The sequence below is a fragment of the Lissotriton vulgaris genome, chromosome 12 (assembly GCF_964263255.1).
Source record: "Lissotriton vulgaris chromosome 12, aLisVul1.2, whole genome shotgun sequence".
NCBI classification, from domain to species: domain Eukaryota; kingdom Metazoa; phylum Chordata; class Amphibia; order Caudata; family Salamandridae; genus Lissotriton; species Lissotriton vulgaris.
Window position 1 is genome coordinate 83,892,609 of NC_141700.1, and position 18,203 is coordinate 83,910,811.

At 45.7% G+C, this 18,203-nt stretch overlaps 1 protein-coding gene across 1 annotated transcript in view; it reads right to left on the minus strand.

Moving 5' to 3' along the window:
* Positions 1-18,203, minus strand: part of TMPRSS9 (transmembrane serine protease 9) — a 123,287-nt gene that overhangs the window by 103,492 nt on the left and 1,592 nt on the right. The window contains exons 2-4 of the mRNA XM_086947258.1: positions 13,002-13,129; positions 7,845-7,912; positions 4,415-4,587 (exon numbers count right to left, since the gene is read on the minus strand). Of these exons, the coding sequence (XP_086803384.1) occupies positions 4,415-4,587; positions 7,845-7,912; positions 13,002-13,129 (369 nt within the window). The remainder of the gene's footprint in view (positions 1-4,414; positions 4,588-7,844; positions 7,913-13,001; positions 13,130-18,203) is intronic.

The following is an 18,203-nucleotide window of genomic DNA, read 5'->3' on the forward strand; positions in this document are numbered from 1 at the left end:
ACTTTTTTTGTTTTTAGGTAAAGGACAAGTTTTATCTACAAATGATGGACACCCCCTTTGTCTTCTTAGGGACAAGAGAGTTGGTAAACAACTTTTTACTAAGGGACATGAATAAGCCAATGCTCAAGATGATAGCCATCATATAAGAGAAAATTGCCCAATAAAAATGTGGCTAAACTAAATCAGTGGTGGCTGGATGAAAAGAGTGATTGTTGGTATTCAAGTGTTGTCATCATAGTTCAGTGATTCAAGCTCATTCCAATTATTTCAATCCAAATCAAAAAGATGTACCACTGCACAGATCGAACATACTTGTTCTATTGCAACAATATTTGTTTGCTTCTTCCGTCATCTTTAACCCACTGGCACTGGCAAACCTGACATGTGGGACTTCAATGAGTTAAACAGCATTTGTGCATGAAACACGTGGGTAGTGGTGTGTAAATAAAGAATGACAGAACTCTTGATTCTTGATGGACTCCGTAGACCGGTGATGTAAGCGTTGAAGGATAATGAAGTGAATGCAGGTTTAGAACATTTGAGTACTTGCTTACATGCTGAATAAAGACGTGTATAACTACTCTCTCTGTGTGGTGAAGTTACTGTCGAGTGGCTGGGTAGTACGTTAAAACTGGCGACAAGTACGGGATAAGTAAACTGTCGATCGACAGTGCTCTGCAGGAGAATTTGTCGTGCTCCAGTAAACTGCTTGTGCGTACCATGTGTGTCACAGTCAAAGTGCAGAATCGACGCGGGCACCTCTGGAATCTCACCGCAATGCCAGCCCGTGTAAAACTTTCGAGGACAAAGAAAGCATCATTTAAAATCTACACATCAGTGCCCAGAATCAAATGAAAAGAGCGCAAACAGAGGTACCGGGTAAGGAGGGACAATGCTAAAGGTGGATGCAAGCAGGTATCGAAAAGCAGCGTATTGGGATAAGCCAGTGCAAGTTAATATGTAATCTGATGTGCTATGAAGCAGAGATCAACCTTGTGTTTACAGAGATATTTAAGCGCAAAGCCAATGGAATATCATAACATTATCTGCTCATCATAATCATTCGAACAAGTAAAGACTCGTCTACTTACTAAAACAACTAAAGAGTGTCATCATACCATAGCCTGCTGTCAAGTGGCTCCAGATGGAGTGCGAGGTTGTGCTTGCAGAGCTGTCCGTAAACGAAGCTGCCCACCACCAAAGCTGCCAAGTTGGGGCTTAGAACAGCTCTACAGATCTCCATCAAAATGAAGAGCTCTAATGGCGAGCAAGGGTGAAGCCAAAGCTCCTCCAACTGTCAAGTTTGACCCTGAAGCCAGCACGTCACAAGGCTCTAGAGATGGTTTGCATGAGCAAGTTCACCAAGAAGCAGTCGAATAAACACTGCTGTCCGTCAACGGTTACACTGCTGCTTTCTTAAAACCACCTTCATAATTTGATACTGCCAAAAAACACAAGATTGGCAATAGATGGACTGCTTGGATAGAGACTTTTGAGGATTTCATAGATGAAGCAGATGACAAAAGGATTATCAAGTATCTCAAGAACATGGCTTGGGAAGGTGTGAAAGAAGCCACAAGATCGTGAAGTGACGTACAATCAAATCAAATCAACCTTAAATATCAAGTTCAATCCAGTGCCAAATGTAGATTACAAAAGTTACAGCTTCATTCAAGAACACAAGAGAGTAGGGGAAACATCAATTAATTTGTTGCTTAACTGGATCTCCTTATAAAGTATTGCAAGCTCAATGAATTTAATTATGAGGAAGCTACACGCCTCAGAGCGATAGCTGGATGTCTGTCAGATTCCTTTCGCCGGCGATTGCTGAAGGAATCTCTGAGCTTAAAGTCCTCATGGCTGCCCGAGCTGAAGAGAGTACTAATTGACAAGTGACTGACATGGAGACCGGAGGTGCCCAGAATGAGTCAGCGATGAACATGAAAAGTAAGCCAAAAAATAAAGCTGAGGGACGCAAAGCGATGTCTCCACAGAAAAAGAAAATGTGCTTCAGATGTGGATTGTCGTTTCCACATGATGGTAGATGTCCCGCCATTGGACAGATTTGAAACCGCTGTGGCCAAGTGAACCATTTTGCGACGGTTTGCAAGGCGAAGGGAAAAGTAAGTGCGGCACAGCGTGAAGACAAAATGGCCAACAAAGCGCTGCATCAATGATGTTCAACGCGCTCTCACAAGGCCAAGCAGTCGCACTGAAGGAGGCAATCGAACACCAAACAATGTTGATCGTCATCATAATCGTCAAAGAGTTCCTCAGTGTCGGTTTCAAGTGAAAGAGATAATGATAATTGTGCAATGTCTATGTTTACTTTAGAGAGCATGCACATGCTTGACTATGTTTCGCTATGAGCGACTGAGTTTTGTGTTTCCTCTGAAGCAGAACTTTTCTAAGACGACATTTGACGTATCATACATCCTGTTGTAAATGCCTTCAACTATTGTGATGTAATATTAGTCTTTACAGCTACTTAGAAAGAGCATGACAAAAACTCTCATGCAAGTATGTTTGCTAAATGATGCTGGTTTGACTTTGAATGCTGACAAATGTTCATTCCATAAGACAAAATTGAAAGTCTTTGGCCATATCTTTTCTTATGGGGTTACGACACCTGACCCAGCTGACCCAGCTAAAGTGCAAGCACTATCTACTGCTAATCCCCCACGGGACATTTCTAGGTTACGTTCATTCCTTGGAATAGCCACAGTTACTGTTCTAGATACATACAAGACTGTCACAGTCAGTGCACCCGTTACGAGAACTGATGAAAAAGAATGTTGTGTTTCAGTGGTCACACTCATTTTTTTCCGAGAGTAATGTAACTCTGTGAGTGCACATCAGCCATGTAGAGTCAAAGCGCCAGGATACCCTCTGGGTGACAGTTTTTTGCGCTATAGAAGTATGCAATACATACATACAGTAGTGCGAGGAACGTTTTAAGAGAATAAAGCAAGCCATCGAGAACCCCAATAAAAATGACCTACTTTGATCCAAAGCTTCATACAGAGGTTACAGTTGATGCTAGCCCTGCCGGGTTAGGTGTGATCCTTGCGCAGCACAACGGAAAGCCAAATGCCCAAAGGCATATTGTTGCTAACGCCAGTAAAAGTTTTTACAAACTGACCGTGCTTATTCACAAGCAGAGAAAGAAAGCTTGCCAGTGATGTCGGCTGGTGACTATTTCCATGTGCTCTTACATGGAAAGCCTTTCACTGTAGGGACTGCTCATCAAGCACTATTGACAATATTAGGCACTCAGAAAGCCAAGATGCCTCCTTGTATTGCACATTGGGGTCTGAGATTACAAGAATACAACTACACAATCATTCACTGTCCAGGGAAAGGTCGAAATCCTGCAGATTATTTTCCAAGAGTGCCATTACAATGCCCTGGTGCCCCATCTAACACGACTAAGGCCTATGCAAATGTCATTGTAAATTAAGCACACTGGCTGCATGTCCTTAGAACAAATGGTTACTCCCACAAGCCAAGGTATTGCATGCTGAAATTGAAAGGCATTATTGCTCACCAATCTTGGAACCAACACTTTCGGCCGCTCACCAGTGACAGTGAGTATTTAAAATTCTGGAATGTAAGAGATGAACTGATTGTAACTCAGGAAGGCCTCATCTTGGGAGGTACGCAAACTGTTATTCCAGAGAGTCTACAACAACAAGTAATTGAGGTGGCCGAACGAATATTAGTTCGACAATCTAGAAAACGGAAATCTGATGCTCCCCTCGAGGCAGAGCCCTTTACTGTTTCAACCACCAAAGGACACATGGTGTCTGCCCAACATCCAGGGAGTCCCTCACTAGAGATCCTTCTCACTTGAGACATGTGGCTCATCACTCACCAAACATCGATATCACCGTAGAGACTGGGTCCAGACAGACAGTTAATGATCCTGCATGCACTTTCCATGTGTGGCGTAGTCACTGGTGAGTGCCTGGGCTGGGTAGAATTCTACAAAATGCAAGCAGCGTTTGAGAATCCAGTGTTTCCATCTGTTTTCATTTTAAAGCCAGACCTATTTACATTGCCAATTCTTTTTCTTGCTTCTATTCCACTTGACCGAGTATCATGCTGCCATACTCCACCGGTCTCTATTTTGTCCTTTTACGTCATTCGCGGCTCTGCAGGTGAACAGATCAAAGGAAGCTTCAGAAGACAGTTCTAGGAAATAGAAGGCCCTTTGTCTCAGGGAATGACGTCTAGCCCCTAATCAACTAACCTTTCTACTTGTTTTCTACCTTTACAAAATTGTTACTGGCTTCAAATCAAATGGGATTGGATCCCTGCTGTTGGTGAGTTTTCTAGGTAGATTTGTTCTTTTAGGAGGACCGGATGTCCATTTTCCGCTACAGTAGTTTAATGATAGATGGGTGCAACTTACCGACTAGGGTCGCGGATGTGATATAGCCATGCGTGGTAATGGGGATTTTGTGGTCATCCAGCTGGGTGCTCAGGCCCTGGGCGAGGGTGCCCTCAATAAAACGGGGGATTTCAGAGAAGAACGTCTGCCGAAATGCCAAACTACATGTGAAAATTACACTGTGATTCCCGTTTCTGAAACAGAGGCAGAAATTAAGAAAAGTTAATGCACATACCATGCATTAAGGATACAACTCCCACTAATCACTGCACTAAAATAAATCCCTGCACTCTAGGTCATCCATAGCACTCAACCAACAGCCTAATAAGGCACATAACCAATGCACGATGGGTCACCAGAAGCGTACAACTTTTTGTTTCACTTGGTCCCCACCTCTGCAGCATTATCAGTAGCTTAGCAGAACAACTGCAGTAGTCTTGAAGAAAAGACTGCAGACAAATCTTTTTGAACAAATATATCAAGCCATCTATTCCCACTAAACACACCTTGAGGTGGTTTAACTAGCATTGCTGTGTCACACAACATAGCACACATTACACAAGCATAACATGCATTTGTAAAGAGAATGTTCAATCAGAAAGGTATCTTGATGCAGAATCTTGGATAGTCCATTGTTACTCAGCTCAGTGATACACATTTTATTGATCTTGGAGGGGTGAAAAGCTGAGTGGACCACCAAAATGTAAAGCTGAGACCATGAGGTCAAACACATATCCCTGCAGAGGATACATTAATCCACTGGCCCACCAGACTTGTGTCTTCAACAAACACATAATCCCTCAAATTTATAAACATAGAGTATCATATACAGCATTGGCTATAGTGAATGCACTGCCACGGCATCACCATCGATTTTTCTGTAGTGATGACATTAAAAAAGTTGGTTGTTCTATTGGCAGAGTACTAAATATAGATAAACAACATTTTATAACTTGGTGAGGCGGAGTGTACAGTAATATCAGCTTTCCTCTCCCACCAGTCAGTCTCTAATTCTGCACCTTCCTGTTTACAGGATCAGAATACCTTTTTAAAACCATGCTCTTTGGACTGCAAAAGACAATTGTTCTGTTATAGCAAGAACTGCTTTCATATTTGTTGATCAACAGAGGAACATCTAAATCCAATTCAATGCCTCCGGAGTCATCTTTAGGGAGTTGGATTAAGATTCCCAAAGTTGGCTCTTTGGGTGCTATTTTTTTTGGTGCACTATGACTTTAAGTGGACAGACCTATGTTCTCAAATTGACATGAGATTAAAATAAATATGACACTGAATGCTGTGAATGGACCTCTGACCCATTGAGCACCCAAAACTCTACAACAGGTCTAATAAAATGTACTGGTGATGCTGGCTTGAAGAGATTGAAAAGATCAGAGCAGAGAGTGGCCCAATAGCTTTGCTAGTAATTTGTACTTGTAAATGTAATTTGTACTCCTAAAGTGCACTAATACCCCAACTGGGGTGTCCTGGCGCTGTAACGCATACCGCTGTGGAACCCTTCCTGGCTTTTCCCTGTGAAATGTCCACTCCTGGGCACTCCCAAGGTGAAGCCAGGCATCCCAGCGCGGTTGGGGCTGTTGTGGAGATTAAGCAAGCTATTGCCCAGAGTTGCAGAGTGGGACTCCATGATTAGAATAGGCACCGAGGCGAGAATTATCAGGTCCGAGGAAATTGACCCCAAGACCAGCCGAGGCAGGAATTGAACCCTGGTCCCAGGCCAGACCTCTGCATCAGGGTCTGCCGCTCTAACCATTGAGCCACACTTCTCTAGTGAAGAGTGTCAAATGAAAGTCTAATTCTGCTGTGGATAGGTATTACAACTTACAAAACTGCAACGAGCTCCTGTGTGTAACCTTCCAACCTGTCCTGTAAGTGATGAGCAGTCGGAATAGCAACACCAGAATATCGATGGCACACAAAGTTGTAGACAAAATATCAACCAGATGAGATTTGTTGCATACCTCACTGTACATTGGTGATATAAACATCTTCAACACATGTGGAGTTAGGAAGAATAAATCCATACTTTGGTATACGCATTAACCTTTTCATAGTTTGTCCCTTGATATTCTATACTCGACATTCTTGTATCACAATATTCTGGGTATGACTATTCAGACGTACAACCCTGTTTGGGCAGTCCTACAGATTTTGGTTATCCTCCTTTTCTGTGCACTATTGAGTATCATTGAATATCAGTGATGGACCGAGGGAATGATTCTGGGCTCAATTAGATGACTGAAGCCATGACTTGTTTTGATAAAGTCACAATAATAGAAACATCCCACATGGAACTCAACTTTGCTAAAAGCAATCTTGGGGACTTTGTAACTGCTGTTTTTATTTGTCATGATGTATATAGGTACATGATTTTCCATTGGCTTGGTCAACAAAAGGGTACACAGGAGATCCATAACGGTTAGAGGTGGAGATTAAAAAGATCGCTTCTATGCATGTACACTCAATACTCTTCTGCAACATCTCATTCGTCTGTGCATTACCATTAGTGGATCGTATCTCTGATCCTCACCCATCACAGGCAAAGCTACCTTGATCTGACCGAATACAACCCCGTAACTATTCAATCATGAAATCTAAAAGAGCTTTCTGGGAACCGGATAGCTGTCGGTGTTTACTGCCATAAACGTATGGAGGAATACATGAATTCTCCAATATATTTAGTGCATTGACACAGGGGAATTAGCATGTTTAACAGAGTTCAGCTATGAGTGAATATTTCTGTGTGAGAAGATATTGATTGAACATTAACATTCCATCTGACATGCCATATTTCTTTTTTACTGTTAGATTTCCAGAAGATGGTTTCAGACACTGGTGCTTGGCCTGAGAATGACTTAAGCAACACTTTGGTTCACCAGTGATAAGTCTATGGTCTGTTCGGAACAGTAAGGTGCCCTTAGAAGATACGGAGAGGTTCTCGATGCCCGCTACTTCGATCAGTCTCCTAAAATGATTGGACCTATTCAAGGTCACACTTTAGCATAAGTGAAGAAAGATGGTGCTGTTGCAAAATCCATTAAGCAACTTAAGTGCCAGAGAAAGGAGCAATGCAACTGTATTGAACACTATTGAAATAGGTTTCTGCCTTGATTTGCGGCTTTTGTCAATGAACTCATAGTTAGAGGTTCATATGCACTTTAATAGGACATTGCACATAATGAAACAATAACAGCGCAATTACGGTTTCATTTTTGAATTAAAAATATCAGGGCGCTGTCCCCAAATGAATAACTCATCTACACACTGCATTTCATTTGGACTGAACAATGCATGGATTAGTCATAAAGGAAGCTATGAAACCGCGTTCTCTATATTAGATGGATAGTATGTACATAATTTCCGAATTTTTGGGGAAGGTGGGTGTGATATATAGATCAGAAAACACTGTTCGACAACCTCGATTACGCACCTGTATGCCAGGATCGTGCTATTCTTATAGCTGTCTTCCAGTTGTGTGTCACTGAAGCTGGATTTTAACTAGAAAAGCAACATAAAAAAAAATTACCAGCGAAACATTCAAAGTGATTCAATTCAGCCCAGAGTATACCCATTAGGACACACAAGAAAAGGGTTTATATAGGGAATAAACTGACCACTGCTAAAATGTAGGTGCTCTCTCATCTTGCCACCGATACCTACATTTGTGGGTAGTTATATTTTCAGCTTATTTGAATTAAAGAAGGCACTCACCACTTTATTCCAAATCAAGTAAATTAGTCAACTTAAAAATACTTTTCTATTTTTATTTTATAAAATATTCTTTTTTTCACAATTTTGCTTTAGTTTCCAACTCAGTTCTTCCAAAACGTTTTAATAAATACTAATAAGCCTCCATCCTAAAGCGAAGACTACCATAAGGTGTGATGTAGAGTTCGGCCGACAGGATCCTCTACCACATATGTGGCGGAGTGTCCTGTCTGCCAAAGGGGCAGTCTGCTCACTCAGTTTTGAATCGGGTTTTGATGGTTGCCCGCCATGAGAAACACAGCACTGACAGCCCGGCAGAGTTGCGGTTGTCGATGTAGATGCATCGGATTCCCTGCTGTAATTAGAGCGGACAGTCTAATGTATTTTTCTGTTCAGATACGGACCATCAGGAAATCCTTGATGGTGTTGTGGTGTGTCAGGGCAGGGCCTGACACGTGCAGGGATGGAGCGCAGTAAAGGACACAGGACACCTGGTACGTGCGCTGGCCGGAAAGACCCCGAGCGGTCTTCCGCCTTCTTTATTTGTACCCCCAGGGCGAGCCCGCCCTGAGGGGTGTGGGAGGGGTGTGGGGATGCGTGCAAGGTGCAACATTGTTGGGGAGAGCCCGAGTGGGTCTCTACATCTGGTTCCAAAAAAGAAAAAAGTACCCCCATGCTCTGAGAGAAAACTCTGGGATGCATTCGTTTTTTGCTTTTCAATAACAAACTTTTTGAAAAACAAAAAAAGTTTGCTAAGCCTACAATTGAAACAAGATGGTTGCTCAGCAAACTTTCAGTGCCTTTGCACTAGAAACATTGTCAGTAGCTCCTCCGCAGACACAGAGATCTCTGCGGGCCAACGGGGAAGCTCTAAATATGGTGGGAGGTAATCCAGCAAAGGAGGGAAGAATTAATTGCATCTGTAAGGAAATGCCTGTTTTTGCATGTTCACTCCCACAGTTTTAGACTGGTGCAGCTGATTTTTTGACTCAAACCCAGTGCCAGTGTTCTAATTCCTTACAAAGAGCTTGTCAAATTGGTTACCCCCCAATGGACAGACACAGGCTTAATTATAAGTCCCTAGTATTTGTTCCCTAGGGCATGTAAGACAGTGTCCACCCAGGAAGGCAGCCTGATTGTGCCACTGTGTGTGTGAAAAAGTAAAACATGATTCCCGGTCTGCCACAGCCGACTAGAAGGGCAGTGGGAACACTGCTAGTTCGACTTTGCCATTCAAAGTGAAGTAGTGTGGCTCACTGGTTAGAGGCGGCAGACCCGAGAGCAGAGGACGGCCCGGGACCAGGGTTCGATTCCCGGCGCGGCAGGTTTCTGGACCAGGGTCAGCGGACTCGATAATTCTCTCGCCTCGGTGCCCACTCTGATCAGCGATCACACTCGGCAACTCTGGGCATTAGCTTGCCTCATCTTCACTAACGGCCCCACCAGACCGCCGGGGATGCCTGGTCTCACCCTGGAGATACCCATTAAGGGACCATCTCTCAGGGAAGCCAGGAAGGGTTTCGCAGCGGTCGAAGCGCCTTGGGACCCTACGGGTAAGTAGTGCGCTATATAAATGCCTATACATTTACATTTACATTTAAACCAATGACAAAGCCCCCACTTTCCTTAACAAGGTATGTTAATCTCCCCTAAGTAAGTCCTGTTGAGCCTTGAGGCAGAGAGCTGTATATTATTAAGTAGCAACACTTCCAAATTGTCGTTTTACTGTAGGAGAGTTAGTAGCCCTATAGGCTAACAGAGTTACCAGCTGAACACTCTGTCTGGCTAACGTCTGAATGGGACTACTGAGATCGGTATCTAAGGTATCAAATTAATCCTGGCTTTAAACACAACTAGATGCCCAAGTCGAATTTAATGTCACTATTATAGAAATGCAACTTTTAGAAAGTTGCCACTCTACCCAGTTTGTCTACTGGCCTCACACAGACAGCTTTCTACCCACCCCCTTGGGAACAATAGAACCCTGCTAAAGGGTGAGGTGTTCCCTCCCCTTAGCAGGAAGTCACTCAGGGTGTTTAGCCCACTCAGGGTGTTAGCCCAGAAGGCAACCTTCAATGGCACAGCCACCTTTGGTGGGCAAATGGTGTTCACGCTCATAAGGAGCTGCCCTTTGTTCAGGTGGACACACTGGCAGCAGAAACAGAGAAGTGGAGACCAGTGTCCAAACCAGTTTTCCTGTGGGCGAGTAGGCCACAGGTAGGTACACCTCACGGGTGGGCGACCAAGTTCCTTCTATCAGAGTGAAGGTTCAGACATCTTGGGAGTGGGTGGAATAGTGCACTCTGGGATTGCTCAATGCCACACATTGGTGTAAAGTCATCAACAAGAGGGAGGGGACCTAGTAGCCCATTGGCTAGTGACCACATCATCTCTCCCAGTCAATTTCTGGGCTGGGCTTAAGTATGGCATTCCTGACACCCTTAACCTCAGGCCACATTGGAACTGGAGAAAGGACAAAAAATAAGTCTGGTGACCCCTTGGCTCAGCAAATAGAGGTTGCACCATCTATGCTGAACGGCATCTGCCACATATTGGGCTAGTAAATGGAAGACTGTGGCTCCCGGGCTTGGGGAAAGGTCATTTCCCAGCCCAAGACAAAGAAGTGACTGCAAGGGCCCCATGGAACCAGCACCAGGGCCAACTAAGCTGAAGTAGCCCTAATCAGCAAGTCAGTAGCCCACTTAAGAATTACTGTTCACTGCCTCTGCACGCCCCAAGAGACCGGTCGTCGATGGCCAAAAGTTGCACCCGAGTCAGCAGTACCCAGAAGTGTCGCCGAGTCCAAATTGGTCACCCAAGAGGGACGTCAATATATTAAGAGCCAAGGGGGAAAGGAGGGGGAGGCCGCCCCCACTCAGAACATTATAAACAAAACAAGGCCTCACCCTCTAGACACTTATTCCCATTAATGGTGACCAAAAACAGGGTTTTCAATAGCCTTTCTCAAATCCCTTATGTGTGTGCAGTCCAACTACTCATTTAAGTCACACTGTGTCTAGAGGGTGAGGTTTCGTTTATTACACCCAAGAGGGACACCAGCCTCCACCAAAGTTGGCACACCTGGCCCAAGAACGAGGGATAACTGCAAAGCCACCCTTGTCAACAGCACAGCACCCAGATCATTTTCCATGTCCTGCATCCGCAGCATCAGGACCACTCTATTGAAGTCTATAGTGTTTGTGCTGTAAAATTTGGAACTAGACTAGACAATGCTTTGGTGGCCAGGTAACTGTCCGAATACTCCTCATTGGCCCTGCAGATCTTCTCCCTGTCAGATTTGGTTGTCCCAGTCGGGCCAGTGTGGACAAACTCAACTACTACAAACTTTACACAATTATACAAACTTTACAGTTACCAATGCTTGCGTGTGTTTAAACTGAGATTGACATTTTCTTTAAAAATCTGTATCTCCTGAACACTCTAATGGATTTTGCTCATCTTGGACTCTAAAAATTCATACAAATATAATCTATTTTTATATATTGGTTTCGGATTATGTGCTGTGGCTTTCTAATTTCATTTTCTGGTACTGTTAAATACTTTACACTAGTTCCTTTGTTTATGCCTTGCTGCTCATGCCATAGCTACCTAGGGTTGAGCTTAATGTTTTACAATTGAACCTGACTGTACCAAAGACAGTTTTTGTGAGCGTATAACACGGTAGAGACCTGCACAGCCATACCATATAATACAACCAAATCCTAATCACATCTGCTGCCCTGATGGAAGATGGACAGCCTGCCTGCCAATACACTAAATCAGCTTCACTGTATGTTTTCTAAGCATTCACTGTAGATGGGCTGAAGACCTACTGAGAGACTCTGTTAGACCTCTTGAGATTTCCAAAGGCCTTGGCAATAAATTGGTTTTCCACTCTACGGAAATCTCTGTCAAAATTGAACATGGACGCCTATTGGTCAAATCCGGAAACTATGAGGCAAATTTTCAGAGAAAAAAATAAAAGTGTTTTAGGATTCGGTTTCGAAAGAAGTTCTATCGGCTTCGGTATCCAGCCTGACCGAAGTCTTTCTCAAATCGAAATGCTCTCCGTCTTTTGAACCAACTATTGATGAAATAGAGCCACCGAACGAATGGAAACTTTTTCTGCAGTTTCGTTATAAATCACTTCCCACCAAACTGTTCTGCTAAAAATGGTCCGGCAATAACAATTTGGATGATTTGTGTCCCACTTGCCAGGTTAGCTCTGATTCCATTGTTCGCTTACTCTTTTTTTTTAACAACTTACCAGTCGATGAGAAAAAAATGGATTATTCCGTTATGCCTCTTGATGGGTCGAGGGCACTATCTAGAGGTCTTAAGACTCTTGTGTACTGATACCAGACAATCTATTGTATTTGGTCTTTCTAGATTCTGGCATGCTCTTTGGATTACGCGAAAAAAATGATGTCGCTGAGTCACTGTGTTTTGGAATGCTTTGCCAGATTAGAATGTTATCCATTTGGTACTTGTGGGAACCTAAAGCACCATATCCTGTGCCATACATATTGCTGCTTTGCACATATGCACTTTAAAACTGTTCTAGGGGCCCTGTCATTTTGGATTTGTACAAATGTTTTTATCAATTTTTATTCTATACATATTTTATCTATATATTTCGGTGTACACTTTTCTTGGGACTTTTTGCTGTATACTTTTTAGGATCTGTATGATCGCAATAAAGTTGTAAGTAAGCATTCACTTTTCATACACACTACTGTATCTTCTCAGAGTACCTTACTTCACCTTCACATAACTGTGTGTTCACAACACACACTTCTGACCGATACCTGAGCACATATCCAAAGCGTTTTCTTCAGTTACACACTGCTTCATGGACTCAGGCTCCGTTCAATCTTACCAGCCTCTGCGCTGCCGCGGTCAGAGTTCGATGATATTCTGATGTGTCTGTTTGTAAACTGCTGTCGTACTGGAGGCCTCGGAGTTCTACTGTGTAGTTCACTCTTAGTTCTCGTTTATATAAATATGCTGTGAAAAAAAAGAGAATTTCATGATCAGGTGAGCTGCAGGAAAGGTTTAGGCATTTCCTTTTTATCTATTGGTGCATTTCTATTGGTAAATTCCCAAACTAACTCTTGAAAAACAGTCTCATGGTTGACCAAGTTCAGAATGGAACATGGATGGTTTGGAAGGTTGGAAAATACCAGCATTAATTACCAAGTATGGCTCAGTGAGCTGAAGGTTCAGTACTAACAAATGCTGTGTATTCCAAGTCTGAATCTCCCACAAAAGAGCCTGTCTTTTCTGCTTTTAAAGACCTTATTATTAGGTGGCTGTGGAATTCAGATATGTGCAGAAACTCCTGTTACAGCACACATTGAAATTATGAGTATTGTGATAAAACATTTCATCCCCAGATATATTTCTATATCCAGGGTAAATTGCTCAGTAAATATGATAACATATCTTATTTACAGGGATAGGAAATGGCAGAGGTGTGATTTTTTGTGCTATATAAAACACACTATTTTAAGATTATTATTTTTGTCAATCATACATTAATTACTCTTTTTCAATACTTTCAAGTGTAATTCCTATTAATGTAAGCCATTTAAGCTACCTATTATCAAAGTACTTATTAATACAACTGCAATGTAGAAAATGTATTCAGATATTCTTACCATTGGACCATCTGTTGTAAACACAATGATGGATGTCAGGTGACCCTTGACCCAGTCACTCCACTCACCGCATGACCCCCATGTGCCCTGGTCACCTCTGCTGCCTTTTGCTGCATTCCCCCCTTTGGGCTGCAGGTGCTGCTTGGGCCTCAGCCCTCAGTCTTGCCCCCTCGCCGCTTCGTCCCCGCGCCTTGTTTTTCCCGCCCTTGTCTCCCCCCCGCTCCCCGCCACTGCTCCCCTGCGGCCCCACCCCCCTCCCACTTCGCCATAAATGGCGGAGTCCATGCGCCGCGCAGCGTTCACGCGCAGCGGGCGTGCCAATTGTGTGCCGAAGGCGCGCCAAAGGCAAGCCCGTCTGCGCCCGTCTGTGCCTGGACCGCGCCCAGTGCCAGGACCCCTGGCCCTCGAGGATGCCAGCCCACACGACGGACTTACAACGCCGCCACCCTCCACGCTCTCAACGCCGGTCGGAACCCCACCTGCTACCGAGCCACCCCAAAACGCACCCACGGACTCTTCACCTGCCAAGCCTGCAAATTCACCTGCCTCTGAATCTACACCGCACCCGCCAAGCCAAGCACCACCAACCACCTCCTCCTCAAGTGCATCCTGCTCAACATCCGCTCCGTCCACAGGCACGCCGTCGAACTCTGGAACCTCCTCGACACAACTTCACCAGACGTCGCCTTCCTCACAGAAACCTGGATGAATGCCTCCTCAGCCCCCGACATCGCCATAGCCATCCCGGGTGGCTACAAGATCACCCGGATGGACCGCACCAACCAAACCAGAGGAGGCATCTCCATCGTCCACAGAAACATCATCCGCATCACGACCAACTCTGACGACACCCTCACCGCCGCCGAGCACCTTCACTTCCAGATACACACCGACCCCAAGACCACCCTCAGAGGCACTCTCATCTACAGACCCCCAGGACCACGCACACAATTCAGCGAAGCCATCGCAGACTTCCGTCAGTCCGCACGCCCTCACCTCCTCAGACTACATTCTCCTAGGGGACCTCAACTTCCACCTGGAGAACAACAAGGACTGCAACACCGCCGATCTGCTGGACAACCTCGCCAACCTCTGACTCAAGCAACTGGTGAACACCCCCACCCACTACGCCGGCCACACGCTTGACCCCATCTTTTCCTCCAGCAAGCACATCTCCTTCAGCCACTCTACCGGACTACACTGGACAGATCACAACTGCGCCAACTTCAACTTCAGGAGAACCGCGACCCACCACCACCCGCAACAGGTTCCCCGCAGAAGCTGGAGCAAGATCACCGCCTACCAGCTCACCACCTCCCTCAGCCGGAACCCTCCCACCAACACGACGGACCCCAACGAAGCAGCCCGCAACCTCACACAGTGGCTCACCAACTGCGCCGATGACCTCGCACCACTGAAGAACCCTCCCAGCAGACCCGGCAGCAAGAAAGCCTCGTGGGTCACCAACGACCTCAAAAACTCCAAGAAAACCTGCCGCACCCTTGAGAAAGCCTGGCGCCACGACCAGACAACAGAAAACATGACAGCCCTCAAGATTGCCACCCGCAAACACCACCAGCTGATCCACACCACCAAAAAGACAACATTCAAAGAACGTCTGGACAACAACACCCACAACAGCAAGGAACTCTTCAGCATCGTTAAAGAGCTCTCCAACCCTAGCGCCTGCAACAACGACATCACACCCTCGCAAGACCTCTGCGACTCACTCGCCTCGTTCTTCCACCGCAAGATCGCCGACATACACAACAGCTTTGGTACACAGACCATGCACCCAACCACCGAACCTTCGCCCACCACCACCACCCTCTGCACCTGGACCCCTGTCAGCACCGAAGACACCACCCGCTTGATGAACACCATCCACTCCGGCTCCCCAACCGACCCATGCCCACACCACATCTTCAACAAAGCCGACTCCATAATCGCACCCCAACTCCGGAACATCATCTACAGCTCCTTTGCATCCGCCACCTTCCCGGAGAGTTGGAAACATGCCGAGCTGAGCGCCCTCCTGAAGAAACCCATGCGGACCCCAAGGACCTCAAGAACTTCCGCCCCATCTCGCTCCTCCCTTTTCCGGCCAAAGTCATCGAGAAGACCGCCAACAAACAACTCTCCGCCTTCCTCGAGACAAACGGATCCCTCGACCCCTCACAGTCCGGTTTCCGAGCAAACCACAGCACCGAGACCGCTCTCATCGCAGCTACCGACGACATCAGGTCCCTGCTCGACAACGGGGAAACTGCTGCCCTCATCCTCCTAGACCTCTCAGCAGCCTTCGACACCGTATGCCACCGCACCCTGATACAGCGCCTCAGCAACACTGGTATCAAGAGCGGCCCTGGAGTGGATCATCTCGTTCCTCAACGGAAGAACCCAGAGAGTCCGCCTCCCCCCGTCCGGATCTGAAGCCACCGAAGTCCTCTGCGGCGTTCCGCAAGGATCCTCACTCAGCCCTACCCTCTTCAACGTCTACATAAGCCCTCTCGCAGCCATCACACGCCAACACAACCTAAACATCATCTCCTACGCCGACGACACCCAGCTGATCCTCTCCCTCACCAACGACCCCGCCACCGCCAGAGCCAGCCTCCAGGAAGGAATGAAAGACGTCGCGGAATGGATGAAGCTCAGCCGTCTGAAACTGAACTCAGACAAGACGTAAGTCATCATCCTGGGACCATCCCCTTCTGCCTGGGATGACTCCTGGTGGCCCCCTGCCCTGGGCACTGCACCCAAGCCAACGGACCATGCACGCAACCTGGGCTTCATCCTGGACACCTCCCTCACAATGACCAAGCAAGTCAAGGCCGTCTCGTCATCCTGCTCCAACACCCTGCGCATGCTCCGAAAGATCTTCTGGTGGATCCCCACCAAAACCAGGAAGACAGTCACCCAGGCCCTCGTCACCAGCCGCCTGGACTACCGGAACACCCTCTACGCCGGAACCATAGCCAAACTCCAGAAAAGACTCCAGCGCATACAGAACGCCTCTGCACGACTCATCCTGGATATCCCTCGTCACAGCCACATCTCTGCCCATCTGAAAGACCTGCACTGGCTCCCCGTCAACAAGAGGATCACGTTCAGACTCCTCACCCACGCACACAAGGCTCTCCACAACATGGGCCCGAAATACCTCAACAGCCGCCTCACATTCTACACACCCACCCACCAGCTCCGATCCACCAGCCTCGCCCTCGCCTCCGTCCCACGAATTCGCAAATCCACCGCCGGAAGATCCTTCTCCTACCTGGCGGCCAAGACATGGAACTCCCTCCCCACCCACCTACGGCTGACGCAGGACCATCTCTCCTTCAGGAAACAACTCAAGACCTGGCTGTTCTAGCAGTAGCGACTCCCCCCCTCCCAGCGCCTTGAGACCCCAGCGGGTGAGTAGCGCGCTTTACAAATTTGTTTGATTGATTGAGAGTTGAAGATTGCCCTTTGCTATTTAACCCATACCACTGTAGCACTCATACCCTTCTAAGTAAATCATTACATTTATTTAAACAAATGATCTCTTCCTCATACACCACCCTACTCAGCAGAAAAAGATCAAGATCTCCATTGAAGAATGCAATACCCACAGCCAGGAATTTGGCCGTCTTGCAACTAATAAATGCAAGAAGAAATGATTGGGAGAAGAAGCAATCTTTCTATACACACCAAAGTGTGAATAGAAAGTTAGAGGAGTTGGCCCAACGGCTAGGGCGTTGGACCTCGGAACTGGGTTCGAGTCTCAGTAACGACGCTGAACATCCTGTGATTCTGGGCAAATCACTTAATCTCCACGTGCCTAACAAAAATGAATGTGTGTCCTCATGTAATGTAACTGGTGCTATGTAAAGCGCTCTGATACCCGTATTCGGTTGCGGGTCAAGTTTGCGCTATATAAAACAAAAAATGTTCTGGAATTCCATCAAACAGATCACACAAATGTCTTCAAACCTGCACTCCAGGAAGGAGCTAAAGAACCTAATTTTATGTCAATGAGCGAAGGCAACCATTATACAATCCTCCTTTATTGCCAACTCACACAGCAGCATCAAAGCAACAATTTAGAACCAAATATAAAACATTCTGAAATCCATATAAAACCACAGAACCCAAAGCAATCATCCATTTGCTGCTGCTCAAGCTTCAGATAAGTAATGAGTGATGAGTCTGTGATTTAGGTGGATTAATGAATGGGGGATGATTTTTGTGGGGTCTGGTCAATTTATAGATCTTCAGAGGCATGCTTTTTGTTTGCATGTAGTAGGAAATTGCTAATCGAATTAATCAAATTATAAAATTGGATAAACAGTGGTGTCCATTCATAACAATTGAGCTTTTAGCAAACCACACTACACATTGTACATATTCTGCGGAAAAAAACATTTTCAGAAAATAAG